Source organism: Microtus ochrogaster, unplaced genomic scaffold (genome assembly GCF_000317375.1).
Source record: "Microtus ochrogaster isolate Prairie Vole_2 unplaced genomic scaffold, MicOch1.0 UNK31, whole genome shotgun sequence".
NCBI classification, from domain to species: Eukaryota; Metazoa; Chordata; class Mammalia; order Rodentia; family Cricetidae; genus Microtus; species Microtus ochrogaster.
This window is the reverse complement of record NW_004949129.1, coordinates 3,541,852-3,556,620: the sequence shown is the minus strand read 5'-3', so window position 1 is coordinate 3,556,620 and position 14,769 is coordinate 3,541,852. Positions and strand designations below refer to the sequence as shown.

General features: G+C 50.3%; 1 protein-coding gene across 1 annotated transcript; it reads left to right on the top strand.

Moving 5' to 3' along the window:
* The first annotated feature begins 3,307 nt into the window (after positions 1-3,307).
* Positions 3,308-14,644, top strand: Copz2 (coatomer protein complex subunit zeta 2). Its single transcript, XM_005368339.3, has 9 exons — positions 3,308-3,418; positions 4,082-4,156; positions 7,157-7,238; positions 7,766-7,857; positions 8,289-8,344; positions 9,122-9,199; positions 10,804-10,855; positions 11,519-11,557; positions 14,322-14,644. The coding sequence occupies exons 1-9, from the start codon at positions 3,317-3,319 to the stop codon at positions 14,367-14,369; spliced, it is 624 nt and encodes a 207-aa protein (XP_005368396.1). The 5' UTR covers positions 3,308-3,316; the 3' UTR covers positions 14,370-14,644.
* The last annotated feature ends 125 nt before the right edge of the window (positions 14,645-14,769 follow it).

Genomic DNA, 14,769 nt, shown 5'->3' with positions numbered 1-14,769 from the left:
CTCTGTAGACCAGGCTGGTCTCGAACTCACAGATATCCGCCTGCCTCTGCCTCCCGAGTGCTGGGATTAAAGGCGTGCGCCACCATCGCCCGGCCAGACAAGAGCATTGAATCCCCTGGGACTGGAGCTGCTGTGTGGGTGCTAGGTACTGAAACCTGGTCCTCTGGATGAAAACCCAGTGCTCTTAACCACTGAGCCATCTCTCCAAACCTAACATCTAATTCTTAGAAGGTTGAACTTGAAGGTTCTGAACTTACTGAACTTAAGATGTAAAGAGATCCTAGTGATCATGGACTGGCAGCTACAGACTGGGAGCTGGCAATGCAGCAGATTCTGGGCTGTGGAGGTCCTTCCTAGACTTCCCTAATCCCCAGTTCTCACTCCCACTCTGCCTGGCTCCTCTCCCATTGCCTCCATGGAGCCAGCCTAGCTCTCTCAGGCTCCTATCTCTCCAATTCTTCTGTCTCTTCTTTAGAAGACTGACCCTCCCAATGTGGGTACTGTAATGGTTCAAGTAAAAATGCTGCAGGTCCCCGAGTGGCTACAGCAGGCAGTGGTCCCGAGACCATGCAGCAGGTCCCTGAAGTGGCGGCAGGCAGCAGGCAGTGGTTCCTGAGAGCAGCCAGTCCTAGGCAGGGATGGCCAGTTCCCAGAGTGGCTGCAGTGGGCCATGAGGGGCAGCAAGTCCCAGGCAGGGAGCCAAATGATGAGACACCTTGCCGGGGGCAGCCAGTCCCATAAGGAGAGACAGACAAGACAGATGGGCATGCATAGGAAGTCACAAGCGGGCTAGAGACAGACACATGGATACGCATGCCATGCAGAGTGAGGTTGGATATTTATTTAGTGGGTTATGGAGGGGAAAAGGGGAGAAGATCAGAGAGAGAGAGAGAGAGAAACTGAGAGGGAGAAAGGGGAGAAGTGGGGAGGAGGGAGAGACAGAAGCCACCTCTCGGAGAGACAGACAAGGAAAGGGAAGAGGCTCAGGCTGGAAGCTGAAGATCAGCTTGTCTTGGCTTGCAGACAGGGCCGGTGTGTTGTCTCTTAAAGGACAGAGCAGACCTTTACAGGTACTGTGTACCAAACAGAGGCAAGGAAATGACTCGAAGAGCTTTTGGTACTATTCTTTCGTTGTTGTTCTTTTGTTTTGTTTTGTTATTCCGAGACAGGGTTTCTCTATATAACAGCTCTGGCTGTCCTGGAACTTGCTTTGTAGACCAGGCTGGCATTGTATTCACAGAGATCCACCTGCCTCTGCCTCCCGAGTGCTGGGATTAAAGGCGTGCGCCACCACCGCCCGGCTCAATTACTACAAATCTTGTCTACTCATTCATCTCCTGTTTTGTTCATTTTGCTCTTGTTTGAAACAGGATCTTGTTATGTAGCCCAGGCTGGCTTCAGCCTCACAATCTATCTGTATAACCTCCGGAGTGCTAAGATTACAGGCCTTCCTAAAAATGATATTTAGAGATCGAGAAAAGCACATGAGAGCAAGAGAGTGCTGAGCCAGACTGCCGCAGAAGAGACCTATCAAATAGGACAGAGTGACTAGCAGAGGAGCCTTCTGATGAGGAATTTGCTATTGTTATTATTATTATTATTTTAGTTTTTTTGAGGCAGAGTTTCTTTGTGTAGCCCTGGTTGTCCTGGAACTCACTCTGTAGGCCAGACTGGCCTCAAACGCAGAGATTCACCTGCCTTTGACCCCCAAGGACTGGGATTAAATGTGCCACCACATCCAGATAATAATAATAACTATTATTATTAGATTGCAAATATCAAGTTGTTAACTTCATTATTATTATTATTATTGAGACAGGTTCTCCCTATAAAGCCCTAGCTGGCCTATATAGATCAGGCTAGCCTCAAACTTACAGCAATATACCTGCTTCTGTCTCTCAAATGCTGGGATTAAAGACATTTACCACTATACCTGGGAAAACGTATTTATTTATTCATTTTTGTATGTGCCTTCTTGTCTGTATGTGCACCACTTGTATGCAGTACCTTTGGAAGCCAGAAGAGGGTGCCAGATCCCCTGGAACCTGAGTTGCAAGCGGTTGTGAGTCACATGATGTGGGAGTGGGAATGGAACTTGGGCTTTCTGCATGAGCAGCAAATACTCTTAATTCTTTTTTTTTTTTTTATTGGAATTTTCAAGACAGGGTTTCTCCGTAGCTTTTGGTTCCTGTCCTGGAACTAGCTCTTGTAGACCAGGCTGGCCTTGAACTCACAGAGATCTGCCTGCCTCTGCCTCCCGAGTACGGGATTAAAGGCGTGCACCATCACCGCCCGGCAATACTCTTAATTCTTGAACCATTTCTCCAGCCCCCTTGATGAGGATATTTAAGAAGAAACTTTCAGGCCAGTAAGATGGCTCCGTGGGTAAAGGCACTGGGGCCACCAAGACTAACAACCAAAATCCAAGCCCCAGGAACCTAGAAAGTAGAAGGAGAGAGCTAACTTCTGTGATTTGTCCTCTGACCCCACGTAAGTGTCTAAACTGGATGATAAATAGATAGATTTACTTTTCCAATGGGCATGAAAAGGTCACACAAAGGCTGAATCTTCTCAACTGCTATGTCTGAAAACACCTACTTCCCAGGCATGGCTTTTGACATACAGTGGGCGTGTTCGGTGTAAAAGGCACGTTGATCAGATCAGCCTTCTGAGTGCTTGGCCAAGCTCCGCTCACTCCTTCGCTGTGTGTGAGTGGACTCTGGCCAGGTTGTCCACAGGCTCAGGCTGGATTATGGGCATATACTACCTGCCCTATCCACCTCTGGGTCTTGAAATATCTGGGGGAGGTGTCCCTCAGCCCATGGCTCTTTTCCTCCAATTAGTATGAGAGGAAGAGAACTCTTCTCCACGGAGGGGGTCGCCACCTGGTCTTTCTGATAAGCTTTGTCCTGAGATCCAAAAAGGTGACTTGAAATATTTGTCCCAATGGCATCTGGGCGTCCTGAAAAAAGTCTCACCTGTGATTCGGGTTGGCCCAGGGCAGCCACGTGGAGACCTCTATGAACCAAAGCCACAGGCCCCACCGCCCCAGGGCCAAAAGAGGCCAGAAGAGGGAATAATAGTTGGTTCTGGGTTACCTGAGAGACTTGGAGGCGCAGAAAGGGCTCCAGGGAGAAAAATGAGAAAGAAGCCAGGTGGGGAGAGGAGGGTCTGCAGACTGGGGGTCAGGCAGAAAGCTCGCTCAGAGAGAGGGGACACACACAGAGGCCAGCCACGCAGGACTGGGCGGAGGGGCGGCGCCGCGGGGGGACGGGCGCGGGGCGGGGCGGGGCTGTCATTGCGAGCAGCGAGCGGAATGCAGCGGCCGGAGGCCTGGCCACGTCCGCACCCGGGGGAGGGGGCCTCGGCCGCCCAAGCCGGGGGCGCAGCGCCGCCCACCCGAGCCACAGAAGTGCGGGTACGGAGCTTGGGGTGCTGGGTCCCCGGGCGGCAGGGTTGGGGTCGGGGGCAGCCGACTTGCCTCGGGCTCCCGAGCTGGGAACTTTGTGCCACCACTGCCCAGCCCCGGAGAGGGAGCCCGGGCCCGAGGAGGGGAGAAAAAGTTCGTTCTGGAGCGCACGGGGTCGGGGGGGGGAGAGGAGGCCTGAGTGGAGTGTCGTGGGGCTGAAGTTCTGGGGGAACTCACAGCAGTGCTAGGGACTGACTGGGGTGACGGGGTTGGGGGTGAGATTCTGGCGGGACGAGGGAGGAGTGGGAGTGGCGAGGTGGTCTGGTTGGGCTCCCTTGCTCCAGGGTGATGGCCGCGCTTCTGGAGCTTGGGGTCAGCTGCACACACGGAGGCTCTCTCGGCGCCGCTGTTCCCCGGGCCCAGGTTCTGTGATACACTCCGACTCGGGCTCTGGAGCAGTCAGTGCATGACAGAACTTGGGCCCGGTAGGACTTTCTGCACCCGTTCCTCGGACCTGCAGTGGAACATCTGCCTGGGAGTAGAGTGGGCACCGGAAATGGTCCATGTGGCACAGGGTTGGGCTGGAACCAGCTGTGGATTGGGGGAATCGCTGACTCCAGAGAGCCCACGATACGGGTCCACTTTGAGTCAGAGGTTCCTTTCCTGTGTCAGTTTCAGGAACCTTCTCTCTACACCATCAAGGCTGTCTTCATCCTAGATAATGATGGGCGAAGGCTGCTGGCCAAGGTAACCCCTCACCACAGCAACCCTGAAGACAGTGCCACACGTCCAAGACAAGCGGTCTCCACCCAGCCCATTTAACTCCTTTAGGAGAAACTGCTTTCTGGATGGCAGAGCAGCCCAACCTAGATTCTCTAGAAGTCACTCTGTCCCCACTATGCCTTATCAGTCTGACGGCTGGCAGGGAAGAGGGGCATCCCCTCTACCTCTACTGTGTTTCCTGACGTGTTTTCGTGTCTTCTCGCTGTTCTTGCTCTGGCCGGCTGCACTCCGGGGCGAGCGTGAGAAGCTCCATTAAAGGGATCAGTGGAGAGATGAGCTGGGACCTAGGAGTCCCCGTCCCTAAACTGGAGACAAGCGACCTGTGTGCTTTTGTATTTCAGCTTGGTAAACACGAAGGGTCTAGCATGAGTATTTAGACTTAGGTGGTATTTGTGAGGCCCTGTCGTCCCATTCTCTAGCTTCACAGATGCGGGAAATGAAGCGCAGAGAAACGAAACAGGTTGCCCGAGGTCACAGGGTTAGTGTCATAACTGATAGGCAGACTCGGGGCTTGAAGTTGAGGTTTTCATGGGACTCTCCTTCTGTTATCTGGCGTCCATCCTACATGGCCTGGGTGAGATGAGCTAAAACTAAATTTGAAGCAAAGTCTCAGGGTGGGCCAGATGGCTCAGGGAATAAGGACACTTGTCTGTCATCAAGCCTACAGCTTGAGTTGGATCCTGAATTCACTATGGACGGAACAAGTTTCATCAGGTTGTCTTTGACTTCTCCATACCTGCCCCCTCACAAATATGCACACACACACACACACACACACACACACACACACTCACTCTCGCACTCAACTAAATAAATGTTTTAAAAAAGAGAAAAAAAAAACTTTAGAAAGAAAAATGCCCTAAAACTCCTGCCACTGAAGGCCAGACAGTGGCATACTCCTTTAATCCCAGCACTCAGGAGGCAGAGGCAGGCTGATCTCTATGAATTTGAGGCCAGCCTGGTCTACAAAGTCAGTTCCAGGATAGCCAGGGATACATAATGAGACCTGTCTCAAAAACAAACCAATTCCAATAAATAAATGAGAGATAGAGAATATTCCTGCCACTGATGCAATTAACTGTGCAGAAATATAATCCTTTTATTTTGTTTTGTTTTGTTGTGGACCCTGTTGTCCTTAAACTTGTCTTGCTTCTTCTTCCTTTGCCTCTTGAGTGCTGAGATCACAGGCAAGCATATAATCTCTTGCCCTAACTTTTTTGTTTGTTTGTTTTTCTTTTCTTTCCTTTCTTTTTTTTTCTTTTCTTTTTTTTTTTTTTGTTTTGTTTTTTCAAGACAGGGTTTCTCTGTGTAGCCCTGGCTCTCCTAGAACTCACTCCGTAGACCAGTCTAGACTCAAAAACTTGAAAATTCACTGGGATTAACTAGACTCCTGGATATTTTTGTTTGTTTATTTTGTTTTTTGAAATAGGGACTCACACTATAACCAAGGATGGCTTGGAATTTACTGTGTGGCCCAGGCTAGCCTGGAAGTCACAGTGATCCTGTCTTAGCTTCCTAAATGCTAAGACTATTTGGTTAGCCATACTTTTTTTTTTTTTTTTTGAGACAGGGTCTCATGTAGTCAAGGCTGGCCCAGAACTCCTGATCTTCCTACTTCTTTCTTGGTGCTGGGATTCCAGGTATATGCCACTGTACCCAGATAGAACATCTAAACTAGATATGAAATATAGTAAAGCTTTTTCATTTGTTGGAACTGAAACTTAGTCTTCATAACATTCACCTTGGTAGAAGCAAGCAGAGAATCTGCTAACTTAGCTGAAGGATTAACTATTGAAAATTCATATGCAGAAAATTGAGCTGAGCACACCTTGCTTTAGCAGATGGGCAGAGATGGACTGGCTTTGCTAAAGCCTCTGGGGCCTCCTGCTAGAAGATCCTATCCTTGTTATATGTTAGGAAATTGAGGATAAGCCGGTGGTGGTGGCGCACGCCTTTCATCCCAACACTCAGGAGGCAGAGGCAGATGGATCTCTGTGAGTTCAAGGCCAACCTGACCAACAGACTCAGTTCCAGGAGAGCCAGGGCTACACAGAGAAACCATGTCTTAAAAAAAAAAAAACGAAGAAGAAGGGGCTGGAGAGATAGCCCAGTGGTTAAGAGCATTGCCTACTCTTCCAAAGGTTATGAGTTCAATTCCCAGTAACCACATGGTGACTCACAACCATCTGAAATGGGATTTGATGCCCTCTTCTGGCCTGCAGGCAGACACACAGACAGAATATTGTATACATAATAAGTAAATGTTTAAAAAAAAGAATTAAAAATATATAAAGAAAATGAGGCTAGCCTGATCTACATATAGCAGGTCAGCTGGCTGGCACAAGGAGACTCTGCTTTGAAAATAACTGAGGCAGGCCCTGAGAATGTAGGTAGTGGAAACGCATTTACTTGCCTAGCATAAGGTCCTGGGTTCCATTGCCAGACCTCAAGAAAATGAAGGAAGGAAGGAAGGAGGGAGGGAGGAAAGGAAGGAGGAAGGAAGGAAAGAAGGAAGGAAGGAAGGAAGGAAGGAAGGAAGGAAGGAAGGAAGGAGGGAAGAAAGACTTGGGAAAGAGAAAACAATCTGGATTGCAGCTCAGTGGTGGACACGTTGCTAGCACGGGTGAAGTCCTGGTCTGCAACCCCAGCGCTGCTGGAGGGAAGGAAGGGAGAAAGGGAAGAAGGAAGGAGAGAGAGAGGAAGGAGAGAAGGGAGAGAGGAAGAAAATCAAACGAAGACTTCAAAGGCAGCCCCAATATTTCTCTACTTTGTTTTTTGTTTGTTTGTTTGTTTGTTTGCTTGCTTGGAATTTGTTTATGGGGACCTGGAAACAGAAAGGGCCTGGAGGGAGGTGACAAGGAGGTGCAGCTTAGCCAGCCCCAACCTCCCTGCTACGCACGGAGCTCCACAGCTGGAGCTGGCTCTGTACAAGGGCTATGGCCGTTCTCCTTCTCTTTCTCACAGTATTATGACGACACATTTCCCTCCATGAAGGAGCAGATGGTTTTCGAGAAAAACGTCTTCAACAAGACCAGCCGCGCTGAAAGTAATGCCTGCCCTTCCTCCTCTGGAACTCCCAGATAACTGACCACCAGTGTCTGGCATCTTCTCCATCTGAACACATCTGTCCTTGCCTGCCTTCCACACCCACAGCCCCTTCTCCTCTGAGGCTCTTTGTCCTCTCCTCCCCAGCTGCTCTCCACTCCCTCCTTTCATCCAGGGGCCTTCACTCCCCATCACTCTCACCCCCACCCCCCTCTTGGTTGAGGAGACCAACTGTGCTGTGACCCCCGCTACACACACACACACACACACACACACACACACTTGACCTGGTCCCAGGGCCTTCCATGGGATGTAGGGTGGGTGGGAGGTCCACTACAGGCTGGGTGTGTTGACCACTAGACGGGAGGATGGGACCAAGGACACAGAGCATCCCCTGGTAGTGGTGGTCTGTCTAGAGGTCCTTGGGAAAGGAAGTGGGAAGCAAAGGGAGAGGCAAGGGGAGTGGAGACCAGGCTAGCCCCTGGCTAGGGTTGGGGTGTGCCGATTGGAAAGCTTTCCTGCTTCTAGGTGAGATCGCATTTTTTGGGGGCATGACCATCGTCTACAAGAGCAGCATTGACCTTCTCCTGTATGTGGTGGGCTCTTCCTCTGAGAACGAGGTGAATCTAGGAGGCCGGGTGACAAAGGAGGGTCTGTCCTGGGGTGGATGGAGGTGGGCTCTGGATGCTCCCGTTGCTATCCTTCCTTTAGGATCTGGGGGTAGATGGGCAGCCAGAATGGGTCTCCTTAGGTCACTTGGGGACCAGAAATGGATCATCACACCTTCTGTAGCTGTTAGTTCTTTCTAAACATATTTAGAGAAGGAGACATCCAGTATGTCTTCCAAGGGAGCACTCCAGTGTCCCCCAGCTCAAACCTAAGGGAAACTCCCCCTCTCAAGTCAAAGTATGGCTAGCCTCCAGCCAAGCCCTGTCTGACAAGGGAGTGCTCCCGCCCTCCTGCAGGGCCCACACCGGGATCTGGGGGGGGGCCTGCTTTGGGCCTCTCAGCTTCAGCTCTCTTCCTCCTCCCACACCCTCCTCCTCCTCAGCTGATGCTCATGTCTGTTCTGGCCTGCCTGTTTGACTCTCTGAGCCACATCCTAAGGTAAGTGAGATTCTCTGCACTCCAGGGCCGCAGCCCCCAGGCCTTTCTCTTTGTCCCAGAAGCAAGTCTCTTCCACCCTGCTGTCTTCGGGGACTCTCGGCCGGTCTTAGAACTGGAGTGGCTTCCTCCAAGGCCCCTGATGTCCGTGGTGTCCCAGGCAGAGCCATGCGCAGGGGATGATCAGATATCAGCTCTCAAGACACTGAGTTACCTGAGGTCACAGAACTCAAATCAGTTCAAGTTCTAAACACAGGGAGAGTGGGGAGAGTGGGAGAGAGGGAGAGGAAAGTCTGGTTACATAGCCACACTGGCCTCCCACTCGGTCCTCCTTCCTCAGTCTCCTGCGTGCTGGGATTACAGGTGAGTACCACCATGGCCCACTATAAACAGGATTTCTAACTTTAAGCTCAGATTCGGTTTCCCTGCATCCCCATCAGTACTGGTCCTTAGGCCAGGAACACAGCCTAGAGTGTGGGTCGCGACCCCTCTCACAGGAGTCCAGTGTCGGATGTTTACGTTATGACTCCTAACAGTAGCAAATTACAGTTATCAAGGAACAAAACGATTTTATGGTTGGGGGTCCCACAACATGAGGAACTGTACGGAAGGGTCGCAGCATTAGGAAGGTAGAGACCCACTGAACCAACCAACCTACGATGGCCACCTGCTCTGTGATCAGAGTACCTGGCACCGGCTCTGCCCCCACTGCCCGGTATCCTCCTGCCCGGGTCTTCTTGGGGAGGGCCTGGAGGCTCAGGCGCTTGTGTCTGCCCACAGGAAGAACGTGGAGAAACGCTGGCTGCTGGAGAACATGGATGGAGCCTTCTTGGTGCTGGATGAAATCGTCGATGGCGGGTGAGGAGGAGACAGAGAGATGTCGATACTCAGAATGACCTTTGTGGACTCAGTGCTGGGAGCACTCTGGTCAGCTCTCTGGCCAACTCATCCTCCCTTCTCCCACATATTCCTACCAGGTCCCCAAATCTTCTTCCCTTATCATGATTAGCCAAAGCAGGGGTAGCCTGCTAGCCACCTGCAGCAGGCAGCTGTATAGGTTGAGTTTGGGGAAATCCAGGTTGATCTCCAGGCTGAAGAAGAATATAGACACCTGTCCCTTTTCGAAAGGACCTCAGCCAGAGGATCCCCCGCCAGTGCTAGCTGGATTCACGTGACACTGACTCTCCTTGACTCTACTTTCCCCATCACTAAAATGGGGCTAAAAGGAAGCTGACACACAGGACGGCAAGAGTCATAGGAATGATGTGGATAAAGCCCATCGCTCTCATTGCTCATCTGAGGATTCTTTTTGTCTTTTTCCTCAGTAAATATTGCTTCTCATTAGTAAGCTGGCAGACTTACTAATAAGTAATAAGACTTACTGATAAGAAAAGTTGGTTAGTAGAATTCCGTGAAGAGGGGACAATAATCAGGGAAGAAAAGAGGTCTGATTCTGCGGTAAATGGTAGCAGCAACTTCTCGAGCGTCTTCCCACCCCTTGCCCTCTTGGCTCAATGCTGGAGGTGCAGCGATTATAGCATCTTTGAAACATCTGCCCTTTTTACAGAGGAGGAAACAGAGGCTCAGAGATTCTAGTAACTTATCCAAGGACATACACCAAAGGGATTAGAAGGGTGAAGATCTAAAACCATGCGCATGAGATCTTTCAGAGGCTATGTTCTTTCCACGGTACTGTACCACCCATGGTACTGTACCACCCAACTTGAGGGCAGGGACTTCTAGGAGGTGGGGCCCTGAGACTGCCTCCCTCCCCCTTCGGTTTGTATTAACTGCCTGCTAGTGCTTGGTGGTGTGCTGATGGCTGGATTGTAAACATGAGAAGATCTAGCCCCCCTCACAGCGTCTACACAGCTTGATGGGGCTGTCCTTTTTTTCAATTGTATTATTGTTTGTTTTGGTTTTTTACATTTTTTGTTTTGTTTTGGTTTGGTTTGGTTTGGTTTGGTTTTTCAAGACAGGGTTTCTCTGTAGCTTTGGAGCCTGCCCTGGAACTAGCTCTTTTAACCCAGGCTGGCCTCGAACTCACAGAGTGCGTGCGCCACCACCGCCCGGCTAAATTTTTGTCTATTTATTTGATCTTGGATTGCTGTGTGCGCCACAGTGTGGAGGTCAGAGGACAGCTGCTCCAGGCGTTCTTTCCTTCCACCACGTGGGTTCTGGGGATCACGCTCAGGTTGTCAGGTTTGGTGGCAGGCACCTTTAACTGTTGTGCTGTCTCACAGGCCCTCAGCTGAATATTTGCCCAGAGATGATCATGGAGGTGGACCAGAGGGAGCAGAGCTGAGAGTCTCCCAGGGGGAGAGATGCGTGTGACCCCAGAACCACCTGTGGGAAGGTTCCCCAGAGGAGAGACCCCAGAGGATATATTAAAAACTGGAAAGTGGCTTGTCGGAGGAGGATCACATCACCAACCTGCCCCCCAATTTTCTTTGATCTTGTAGTGTGATCCTGGAGAGTGACCCCCAGCAAGTGATCCAGAAAGTTAATTTTAGGGTAAGCCTTCCTGTACCCCACCCCTATCTTTTCCAGGCTGCCTTTCCTGTCCCCTCTCTGCTTGTCCTTCCTGGGTACCAGGTTGTCAGGGTTAAAGCTGGTGGGAGCCCAGCCACGCAGACTTCACACTTAGGGGCAGTTATTGGTGGCACCTGTGGGGTGTCTGTTGCTAAGAGGAAATCTTCCTGTTAGTTCCTCATAAAAACAAACGAATAAATAACAGCTCCTCCCCACCCTCCGGTGAGAAGCTTGAATGGAGCAATAACTGTATCCTCCAAATGACTCCAGGAGGCAGTCCTGGGAACTGGGGATCCACCCTTCTGCTCTGGTTTGATTTTTCCATGCCTGCAGCCTGGTGACACCTTTCCCCAACTTTAGCTCCCTTTATCAGCCTCCACGCAGTTTGGTTAAGGATGCAGCTCAGTGCTAGAAAGAACACTTGGCTAGCACGCGTGAGGCCCCGAGTTTAATCCCCAGCAATGGAGGATGGGGTACCAGAGGTCCTGGCATCTAGATAAGAGGTTGCAGGACCTCTGTCTGCTGAGCAGAGACAGAGGTGCCGGTCTGGGTCATGCTAACTGCTGCACCCGTCGCCCTGCAAGCCGTCACCTCTCTGACTCAACAAGTCCTCTCTTTCCTGACCATGACTTTCCTTCCTCACAGACTGATGATGCTGGCCTAACAGAACAGAGTGTGGCCCAGGTAAGCCTCATGCATCTGCTTTGGCCAGAGGACACGGAGAGTCCAGGGTTCCAGGGGAGACAGAGTTAAGAGACCAGAGGTGTGGGACAGAAGGGATGAGCTGGTGACTGACTCGTGTGTGTGTGTGTGTGTGTGTGTGTGTGTGTGTGTGTGTGTGTGTGTGTCTTGGTTACTATCCACAGATTGGATCTCTAGGCTCACAGACTTCCTGCTAGTCAAGCCAAATGGTTTGACCTCAGTTCTGGCCATCTGCAGGTCTGTCTAATTAGACTTACTATGTCCAAGGAGTTTCATTCCCTGGCATGAACTAGTCCTAATAGTCCCTGTGAGATGAGTTTGTGGCACTGGTGGGGAGCACCATGTGCAATGCCCACTGTCCTACACTGTTCTCCTCACCCCGTCTGCCCTCTGGTCTCCCATGTTTCCTCATGTTCTGCTGGGAAAAAAATGTGGCTGCCTGGTGGTTTTCAGGGTGGAAGAAGGTTGGAAGAGAGTGGTTCACACCTATAATCTTAGCACTCTGAAAGCGAATGCCTGAGGATCTCAAATTCAAGGCCAGCCTGAGCTACACAGTGATTTCCGGGCTCTAGCCAGGGCCGTAGCATGAGACTTTATCCAAAATAAAATAAAGAAATAGACCAACTAGACATGGTGGTTCACACCTATAATCCCAGCACTTGGGAGGTGGAGGCTATAGGATCAGAAGTTCAAAGTCAAGTTTGAGCCCCGAGTGATTGCCATGTGTCTGAAAAATACAAAAATAAATAAGTAAGTAGTCCATCGAGATGCCTCAGCAAGTAAAGGCACTTGCCTTCACCTGCTGAGCTGGGTTTGATTGTTGCGATAGAGAGCTGACTCCCTACAAGGTGTTTGCTGACCTCTACAAAAGCACACTAAAGTAAATAAATGCAAGAAACATTAAACATTCTAAAACGGGGGTGTTGCTGAGCAGAGCAAACAAGAACGCGAGTTGTTGGGGAGACCTAGAGAGACAGCTCAGTGGTTAGGAGCACTTGATGCTCTTGAGGAGACCTTTTTATCTTTATTTCTTTTCGTTTTCTGAAGCAAGGTTTCTCTGTATAACCCTGGCTGTCCTGGAACTCACTCTGTAGACCAGGCTGGCCTCGAACTCAGAGATCTGCCTGCCTCTGCCTCTCAAGTGCCAGAATTAAAGTTGTGCACCACCACCGCCTGGTGACACACATACAATTCTTTAAAATTAAAAGAAGAGCAGGAGCGGGCCTGGTGATGTAACGATCGCTCACCATGCACAGAGCCCTGGGCGATCCCCACACTTCCCAGCACCCGCACGGTGGCGCAGGCTTATCATTCCAGTGCCTCAGATTTGGATCAAAGAAGGAGCAAGACTCTGTTTCAAAAACAAACCAACAACGATAACAAAAAGAAAAAGCATTCATGTGAGTCACCCTACGCTCTTACTCTACCAGCCAAAGTTGAAAGGCAAAGGCAAGTTATTCAGCGTCTCCAGGGCTCCCAGAAGAATAGAACCCACCTGGTCCAGTTACGTGAATCAGATAGCAGCGAGTGACTAAGGGCCTTACTACCAACCCTGAGGACGGAAGGTCAATCCCCACCTGCCTCCGCCTCCCAGCTGAGTAAAGGCGTGGATTACCACGCTCGGCTCACAAGCTGTCCTGTTAGCTCCATGTGTGCACTGTAGCATTCACACACACACACGCATACACAATACACACACACACATTGATTGTAAAAAGAATATTTTAAGGAACTAGATGAATCAGTTCATGGACAGGAAGAACCTAGAATGTTTTACAGTCTCAGGAAACAACTTTCTATTTTTCCAAATGAACGAAGAATGAAGATTGGTATGGTCTTGCTGTGTAGCTCAGGCTGGCCTTGAACTCATCATCCTCCTGCCTCACACTCCCAGGAGCTGAAATTACAGGCACCACATCTATGAGTTAGGGGAAGTCTTAATTAAAAGCAAAACTTATAGAGATGGATATGCAACAAAATGTGGAGAAAGGGTTCCCTGGGAGAGATGGGAGGAGGTCCCTGTCCCCAGGCAGCGGGGAGACCGCAGGAAAGGGACTTATGCATTGTGGAATGGACATTTTGGGGGGAGAAAGGATGGAGTCTTTTTTTTTTAATATTTATTTATTATGTATACAATAGTCTGTCTGTGTGTATGCCTGCAGGCCAGAAGAGGGCACCAGACCTCATTACAGACGGTTGTAAGCCACCATGTGGTTGCTGGGAATTGAACTCAGAACCTTTGGAAGAGAAGGCAATGCTCTTATACACTGAGCCATCTCTCCAGCCCAGGATGGAGTCTTGATACAGAAAAGGGCATACGTTGGGCTGCTTTTTTTTTTCTTGGCAATAGAATCCCACACATCAACAGCTGTTGCCCCATCAGCAAACAGGATGGGGTGCTAGGAACACACCCCAATATTCGTTAAGGTGCTGAATACCTGAGCACCGGCAAGGTTGAGGCTGAGCCCAGCTCCTGCCTGATGATGGCACTTCTGTAGCCTGGCATGGATCGGGGAAGGCAGGGGCCACTGCCACACCCACACATGGACTGGCTTGGGTAGGAGCCTGTTCGAGTTTGGCTGCAGTTGTTTGGGTTTGCCTGCTCTCCTTTAAACTAAGCAGTGGCCAGCTGCTGCCACCTAGTGGCCAGGACTGGAGCGGCGACCTCGGCTTCATAGACATACAGTAAAAGCATCATGGACTGACATTCTCAACTATTTCTCCCAACATCCTTCCCTCCCTGCAGGTTCTTCAGTCAGCCAAGGAACAAATTAAGTGGTCATTACTGAAATGAAGGCCTTGGAGTCGAGGCTCCCTCTCCAGAGAACCTTTTTCCAGTCCCTGCAAAAGCCTTGAGACTTAAAGGGTCAGGAGAGATCCCTCAGCCTTCTCAGGCCTCTCTCTCCCAGAGGTCTTCTGCCAGGGATTCCAAGAAACAAAAGTTTGGTCCCAGCTCTGTTAACCCTGCTCAGTACCCTGGCCTGCCCCTGGGGCCATGGGAACCAGAAAAGTTTCCTTCCCTCGGACCTCGGTCACATTTTCAGCCCTAGGCCTTAATAAACTTTAATTTCTCGCCAAAGATCTCCTTTCTTGGCTTTGTTTGTGTGTGTGTGTGTGTGTATGTGTGTGTGTTCAGAGGCGTGTGTGTGTATGTGTGTGTGTTCAGAGGCGTGTGTGTGTGTATGTGTGTGTGT

Bases quoted from the DNA above. Each gene is read 5' to 3' on its own strand.
- Copz2 (XM_005368339.3), top strand. From the start codon at position 3,317: ATGCAGCGGCCGGAGGCCTGGCCACGTCCGCACCCGGGGGAGGGGGCC. The intron at 7,858-8,288 runs GTGAATCTAGGA...CCTCCTCCTCAG, and splicing joins GCTCTTCCTCTGAGAACGAG to CTGATGCTCATGTCTGTTCT. The intron at 8,345-9,121 runs GTAAGTGAGATT...GTCTGCCCACAG, and splicing joins TCTCTGAGCCACATCCTAAG to GAAGAACGTGGAGAAACGCT.